Genomic DNA, 8110 nt, shown 5'->3' with positions numbered 1-8110 from the left:
CTCTCCTTAAATGAAACTCGGAAACACAGTGTTATAGTTCTACATACGGGCCCGCCCTGCAAGGGGTGGTTGTTTCGACACATGAAAGAAAACTGTTTTTTTATTCGTGAAATTGGTTTGAACCGGATTCGAATTGTTAGAGATAGGGGTGTGCATGGGTCGGTTTGGAGCGGTTTTGAGCCAAACTCATAACCATAACCGATATGTCGGTTAATGGATAACCATAACCATAACCGATCCGTTATGGCGGTTTCGGTTAATCGGTTTTGAAGGTTAAAGCGAGTTGGTTATGAGTCGGTTAACCGAAACCAAAACAATATAATTGAGCCTAAAAGTTTGATACCATATATTAGAAAAAATAACTTGACATAATTCAACAAAATATATAATCTATAATATTAATATCAAATGTTGAAAAAATGGCATTATATAATTTAACAATGAAATTTAAGTTAATTTGACAACAAAAGTTGATCCGAACACATCAAAATGGTATAATCCGACAATATGTTTGTTGAAAATAAATCTCAAACATATTGTTGGTTAAAAAATGGGTCGGTTCGGTTATGGCGGGTTTGGAAGTATCTATAACCAAAACCGACCCGCATTTGGCGGTTTTCAAAACCTCATTAAAACCGGCCCACTGGTTATGACGGTTATCGGTTAAAATCGGTTCGGTTAAGGCGATTATGGTTCAGTTAACGGTTATGACGGTTAAATTGCTCACCCTAGTTAGAGATATAAGCCGTTAAGTCTTGGATTGATTGTTATTCGGGTAAAAACCTAAAAGGCAAATGGGCCAGTATCGGATTGAAATCCAAAAACCTAAAAATGGTTTGTTGATGACTCGCAAACAACTGGTTCACCACCCACAAACCCAACAACGTAAAACCCTTCACCACCACTAAACCCCAATTGACAATGCAATTATTATCTCATTATTCAATCTCCTCCTATACACCAATTATTCAGGTACGCTTAACCTTCTTCATCTAGATATGATTCTGATCTGATATTCGAAAATATGCTATCGCTGCGCCTAGGCCGCAGATTAACAACCTACACCACCATTACATCCTCCAACATTATTAACATTACCGCAAACGATATTAAGAAACCCCTCATTTTAGACCAGCCCGCACTAATTAAGCTTAAGGCAGAAAGAAACCCTGATAAGTTATTTCAGTTGTTCAAGGCTAACGCCACTAACCGGGCTGTAATCGAAAACCAGTACGCCTTTGATGACACCGTTTCGAGGTTAGCCGGTGCCGGTCGGTTTGATTACGTCGAGGAGTTGCTCGAGCGTCAGAAGACCTTGAAACAGGGCCGGCGCGAAGGGTTTGTGATGAGGATTATTATGTTGTATGGAAAAGCGGGGATGGTTAAACATGCTGTCAGTACTTACAAAGATATGCATTTGTATGGTTGTAGTCGGACGGTTAAGTCCCTTAATGCTGTTCTTAAGGTTCTGGCTCAAACGGGGGATTTGGAGGCGTTCGATTCGTTTTTTGGTGACATTCGTTTGCAGTATGATGTTCAAGTTGATGTAGTTTCGTTAAACATCGTGATGGACGCGTTTTGTCGAATGGGTATGCCTGATAAAGCTTGTATTCTGATGGGAAATATGGAAAGATCAGGGATCAGACCGGATGTGGTCACGTATACCACTTTAATATCGGCTTTTTATAAACTGAATCGGGCGGAAATCGGGAATGGGATTTGGAATCTTATGGTGATGAGAGGTTGCTTACCGAATCTTGCGACTTTTAACGCTCGGGTTCAGTTTTTGGTGTCGAGAGGACGCGTGTGGCAGGCTAATAGTTTAATGGGAATGATGAGGTATATTGGAATAACGCCTGATGAGGTTACGTTTAATTTGGTGATAAAAGGGTTTTGCAGAGCGGGCTATCTTGATATGGCGAAAAGGGTTTATTCTGCTTTACATGATGAGGGTTATAAACCAAATGCTAGAATTTATCAAACGATGATGCATTATTTATGTAGAGAAGGTGAGTTTGATGCCGCGTATACAATGTGCAGAAATAGCATGGAGAATAATTGGTTTCCGAGTGTTGATAGTATTTATCAACTACTTCAGGGGTTGCAGAGTATTGGGAAGGTAAACAAGGCTAGGGTTATTATAAGTTTGGTGCGTAAACGAACACCTTCATTTTCTGAAAAACAGTTGAGAATAATGGAATCTTTTTTGAAAAAGAGTTGACATTGGTGTAGAAAAGCTGGTGTTTTTTGTATAGTTTTTGAAACGGTTAGTTTGAGATTCGTTTATGATGGATAATTATCCACGAAAGAGATAGTCTAGCGTGTTAGGTGAATTTGTTGTACCATCTTAATAAGATTTTAGATGGGAATTTGACAATAGCCAACTTGAGTTCTTATAAGTTTTGTCCTTTTTACCATTCTCGTATAAGTTAAATTTTTTATATGTAGTTATTGCAATTTTACTATGTTGTTAGAGAGTTGCTGTCGTAACTTTAATTACGCCTGGCAAACTGGACAGATCGGGTGACATCGCCAAAGTAGGTTTAGGTCAGTACGGGTCTGCGTTAGTGAATTCTGATAAAAACGGGTTGTTTTAAAAAAGTATCAATATGGTTTGGGTCAAAATGAGTTCTAGCCAAAATGGAGTCAAGTTGAAATGAGTCGTTTAAGAAAAAGAAATACCAAAATAGTTTCACCTGATGTATTTTTATGATGCTCATGGCGACGATGGAGGTGGCGGTGAGCGTGTGAGTGGCGGTGGCAGTGAAGTTGCAGCGGTGTTGGTGGTGGCGACAAACAATGGTCATGGGTGGTGCTAACCCATTCGGGCCCTTTTAACTTAGCAAGTTATAAAATAGTTTGTTGTTTTGACTCATTGTTTGATTCGGTGGATTGAAATGAACCCTTTACAATTAATTTTTGCTCATATTAGCCCATGCATATATATTTTTAATTGTAATGCATATCCAAGTTATCATTTTGTAAGGGTGGTGGATACCCTAATGAATATTTTGTAACAAGCATATTTTGCATGCTTGTGATGGTAGAAAACCTGTTAAAGACTGGATGCTTCTTTGTTATTATTCATTAGTATGACACCCACTCAGATGACAAGTTACGAATAAAAGATGAAAGGTTGGCAGTGAAGAACAAGGAAACAAGGCAATCTGACAGGAGGGGCATATACGTAATTTCAAAGGTTCGTACGCTTTCAGCATTCTTTCGTTTCACTAGTTATGAGTATTATTGTTATGTGGGCATAATCACCTGTTACCTATTGAACAACTCAGATTAGCAATTATTACTGAAGTATCAATGCATGATAAAAAGCTATGAATTATAAAATAATAATGTAACAGTAATCTAATAAACTTGTTTAACAGTACGTTAATCTTTTTTTTCTTGAACTTTTTGCATTAATATGCAAATTCTTGCATGCATATACACTATGAACTTAAGCATATATCTTTAGTTGTAAATCTGTGTATTCCTTGTTAGACCAACTCTGTTATGAAGTTGTAGATCTGCATTTTTCCCTTTTGACCAATCCTGATAACACCAATCTTGTTATAATATAAAGTTGGATCTCCCTGTGATTCGGTTGTGTTGTTCGCCATCCTAAAAGATAAGGCATGAATGAGTAGTACCCATCACATGGTTATTGCTGCAACTGTTGTGATTAAAGGTATATGCTTAGTCGTGGTGAATGCTGTTTAGTGCTTTGTTGTTGGGGCTAATTTGAACAGCAGTTGGCCATTCTATAGTGTACCGAAAATATGTGTATATCAAGCATAATTTCAACTTTTATTTTTCTGCGTATGTATGTATGTTGTTACATTATTTATTCAGAAACTTTCAACCGTATGTGAGATATTTAGTGGTTCTCGAATTTCTTCAGTTCAATAGGGCTCCTATTTGCCTTGTTCAAGATAAACTAATTTTCTTTCAACTCTACATGTCGAGAAATGAACACTTTATCCGTTACCATCAGTAGCAGCTTGTGACCTTTAAGAACAACTCTTTATCATTGGTAACTTCATTCAACGAGTAACTTGTATCAACAAGTTCCTTCGCCAGTAAAAGGTTTCTTCATTAGCAACAATTTGTTACCAGTAGCAATTTACTCTTGTGGTAACTAGTTGCCATCTAGACGTTGCAAAAAAAAAAGAAAAACCGGTTCTAGTTCGTACCCGGTATACCCTATACCTGGGTTGGGTTAGCTTGTACCCGGAAAACCCTACGTGGTTCTCTCTTTTATTTCAGAAATCGGTTCCTACTGGGTTTCGGTTCGTACCCGGAATAACCGGTTCCACCAGGTATTGCATTAAATGAGTTGCAAAATTGAATTATGGCCGTTGGAATTAGTTTTAGAGGTCCTAAAACTATATAACATTAGTTTTTATTCATTGTTTGGGTACTCAGCTACACCTATATAACACCGCGCTAGCTTCTGTCTGTCGGTTATAACACACAAGTCATAATGCATCCAAACCTCGGGCATCTTGGGGTATCGATTACCATAACAACAACATTGTTTGCCATTGCTTGCCGGTTTAAGCGAATTTGCGATTTAAAGCGTGTTTTAAAGTTAGAGAAGTGGTTTAACAAATCCTAAACTTAACCCATCTATTTATAGTATGTGTGTATGTTTTATATATATATTCAAAAACCAGTTCCAATTAGAGGTGCACACAGAAACCGGTTAACCGGTTTCTAACCGTTTTTATAACCGGTTAGTAACCGGTCCAACCCTAACCGGTTACTAATCGATCCTAACCGCCGGTTAGTAACCGGTTTGTATTTCTGATTTCAAAACCGGTTATAAACCGGTTCCGATTTTAATTATTATTTTATAAAAAACCGGTTAACCGGTTCGGCCTAACCAGTCAAAACCGCTTCTCCTACCGGTCAAAACCGGTTACTAACCTAACCAAAAAACCAGTATAACCGGTTAATGCCTGCCAAAAAAAACCGTTTAGCAAAAAAACCGGTTATAGGTTAACCGGTTGACCGATTGTGCACCTCTAGTTCTAATGGTCTAAAAACGGCTATACAACCGTTGGAACCGGTTCCCATCTGTAAACAAAACTTGAACCGAATTAACCTAGTTATTTAAAATATGTCTCAAGTCTTGAAAATACCATTAAACAGATGAGGGTCAAATCCAAATGAGTCCACATATAAATTTTTTGTTTTTCTTTGAAAAAAGATGTTCAATATGACGTGGCATTGTATATTTAACAAAGAAAGATAAGCTTTGATGACAAACCACCGATCATTCCGATGGCAATTCAACACTCCTTCCCTTACCGGACTTACATGACTCAACAAAACTCCGGTGACCGGAAAGACACCTCGCCGGAGATTCCCGCCGACCAATTCCAGCCATTCAGACGCCGCCTTCTAACCGGCATTTGCTCAGCTTCTTTAGTCGCCGTCGGCGCTAACTTCGCCGGAACCACAAGCTTTCTCCTTGCCCTGTCGCCGGAATATTCCCGGAATCTCAAACTGGATGTGCTTTATCCCATCAAAGGCTACAGTCGCTGCATCAATTCTGAACAAGGATTTGGTAATTAATATTATTTTTGACTCGTTGACTTTGGATGTTGACTGTTTTTTTTTTTTGTAATGGTTTTGTAGAATTTATATACCCACAAAATTGGGTTGGAGATCAGACATTATTGTACAGAGCAGCTGGGAAGGCAGAGATGGAAAGATCACTAGACCCGCCGCCTGTCAACCGTCGTAGGAATGTCAACGAACCGGTTGTTGCCTTCGGGCCGCCAGGCTCCACTGGAGAATTGAATGTCAGCGTTATCGTTTCCCCTGTTTCGCTCGGTTTCACGTAAGTTGTATGTTACTCCAAGTGTAAACGTGTTTCGAGCTCTAGTTATAAAGCTTGAGCTCGACTTGCAAGTTCGGGGCTGGCTTGTTTAATTTATATTTATACATATTTATAACTACTTTATACAAATTTATAAATATATCTTTATATATACCATAATATAAATTACTTATATCATAATTTTATATAATAATAATAATAGTTATTAATAATAACTATTATTAACTAAAAAAACATTTGTCATATAAGTAGTCCTAATCACTTTATATTTCCACATAATTGTTCACGCAAGCAGCCACATCATCACAAACTAACAACAGTAGACTCCGTTTAGAAAAAAAAAGCTTGGTGGAGGAAAATTAGTTGAAAGTTGGGACTGTCCTGGTACATTTTTCAAGTTGGGCTTAGCGCCAGTCAATGGTCAAAATTGGGATTATAAATCCAATATCCATGTAATATATTAACTTAGAATAATATAATTAATAGGTTGGTTAAACTTGCGAGCATACTTCAGCTTGATGGAGGAGGCTTAGACTCGTTAATAATAAAGCAAGCTTATATTTATGGCCAGTCTCAAGCTCAAGCTCGTTAAAACTCAAATTCTTTTCAAGCTTTTAGCGAGTCGATTGCGAGTAGCTCACGAACGAGTTACTCGTTTAACCTCTACGCTAAACAAAAATGAAATGTCAAGTTGACCTAAAAAGTAAAACATGCTTTTTTAAAACATCAAATTTGATCATGCGTCAACAGAAGGTTTTTAACCATACTTTGCAACAAAATTTTATGTCGGGAAATTGAAGATTGATTTGAAAATGAAATAGTTAAGTTTGACTTAAAAAGTCAAGATTCTTACTTCTTAGTTCTTACATTATATCAGCAATTGTATGCCTATGAACCAAATCAAGTTATTGTTGATAGAATTGAAGCATTTGGAGGTCCGGAGGAAGTTGGAGAAGCTATTGTACGGACGATCATAGGATCAAGCCGACGGCCTGACGTTAAAGGAACGCTTATAAAGTCAAACCTTAGAGAAGATGACACGAAGAAAGTCAAATACTATGTGTTGGAATTCATGGTAGAAAGCCCTTTGTTTAGGCGGCACAATGTGGCTATTTGTTGCGCTCGTGGTGGTCGTTTATTCACTCTCAATGCGCAAACACCGGAATCTTCGTGGCCCAAGCTGAAGTCGGACGTTTACCAGATTGCGGATTCTTTTAGCCTAACTTGATTTATAATACAATTTTTAATTGACCGGAATCTTCGTGGCCCAATCTTCGTGAGTTATAGTCCATGAATGTGTGGGTTAGCGGATAGACTAATAACTCTTTTTGCCTTGATAACGCAGTTGAAACATGAAAGTGAATACAACTCACGCACATTGTATCATGGTGTGGATATTGGTTGGTTAATTTGACTTGTCAAATATGGTCAACTTAAATTAATAAAGTTTCTCTAAAATTTGAGTTGTCTTGCAGCATTTGGTCAGTTATCCAAGGTCAATTAAAAACTGAAAACTTGGATTATGAAATTGCGAAACAAAATGTTAAAATTGGATCAACATGTCCAATTGAATGAGTATGAATAAAGAATCCATGGATGAAGATAGACAAGTAGATTTCTAATTTCTGATCGTAAGTAAATCTTCAATTTTTGTTTTCATTTGCAGCGAATAAGCTGAAGCAAAATAGATAACTATTGAAAACTATAAAGACAAAGATCAAGCCACATAATCCTCTCATACTAATTTAGTCAGCATTGTTATTTAATGTTATCCCTTGAATTATGTTATTTTCTATGTAAAAATTGTATTATAAATTCACCGTAATATCAAAAGCATTTATGTGGTGAAATTACCTATTTTCACATGGTACAGAGTCTATCTACGATTCTTTTTCATTCGAACCCTTTAACCATAGTTGCTGCTTTTCATTCTTTCAAAAATTTCCTTTCTAATGTCCTTCCAAACTAATTCCTCCCTTCCAATGAACACCTTCCTTCACATATCAAGCTCTCTCCCACAAACTTTCTCCAATGGAAAAACCAAATCAAACCCTTCCTCCTCCTTTGGGGCTGGTTTCGTTTTGTTAATGGCATAATCCCACACCTCCAATAACACTAACTGTTGACGGAATAATCAACCCCAATCCCAACTACGCTCTGGTTTCACACTGATCAGCGGGTCCTCTTACTCATTCAATCCTCACTCACAGAAGAAGCCATGTCTGAAGTCTTAGGTCTCTCATTTTCTCATGATGTCTGGAAAGC

At 37.5% G+C, this 8110-nt stretch overlaps 2 protein-coding genes across 2 annotated transcripts; both read left to right on the top strand.

The window, feature by feature from the left end:
* Positions 1 to 830: 830 nt before the first annotated feature.
* LOC143605138 (pentatricopeptide repeat-containing protein At1g80150, mitochondrial-like) lies at positions 831 to 2731 on the top strand. The gene has a single exon (XM_077081363.1). It carries the CDS (start codon positions 1025 to 1027, stop codon positions 2219 to 2221), a length of 1197 nt encoding a protein of 398 aa, XP_076937478.1. The 5' UTR covers positions 831 to 1024; the 3' UTR covers positions 2222 to 2731.
* A 2514-nt stretch (positions 2732 to 5245) lies between these two features.
* LOC143605139 (psbP domain-containing protein 7, chloroplastic-like) lies at positions 5246 to 7073 on the top strand. Its single transcript, XM_077081366.1, has 3 exons — positions 5246 to 5569; positions 5641 to 5845; positions 6764 to 7073. The coding sequence occupies exons 1-3, from the start codon at positions 5284 to 5286 to the stop codon at positions 7071 to 7073; spliced, it is 801 nt and encodes a 266-aa protein (XP_076937481.1). The 5' UTR covers positions 5246 to 5283.
* Positions 7074 to 8110: the final 1037 nt, after the last annotated feature.

The sequence above is a fragment of the Bidens hawaiensis genome, unplaced genomic scaffold (genome assembly GCF_021521415.1).
Source record: "Bidens hawaiensis isolate Kalapana, Puna unplaced genomic scaffold, B.hawaiensis_p1.1 tig00068107_1, whole genome shotgun sequence".
NCBI classification, from domain to species: Eukaryota; Viridiplantae; Streptophyta; class Magnoliopsida; order Asterales; family Asteraceae; genus Bidens; species Bidens hawaiensis.
This window is presented reverse-complemented; position numbering and strand designations above follow the sequence as displayed.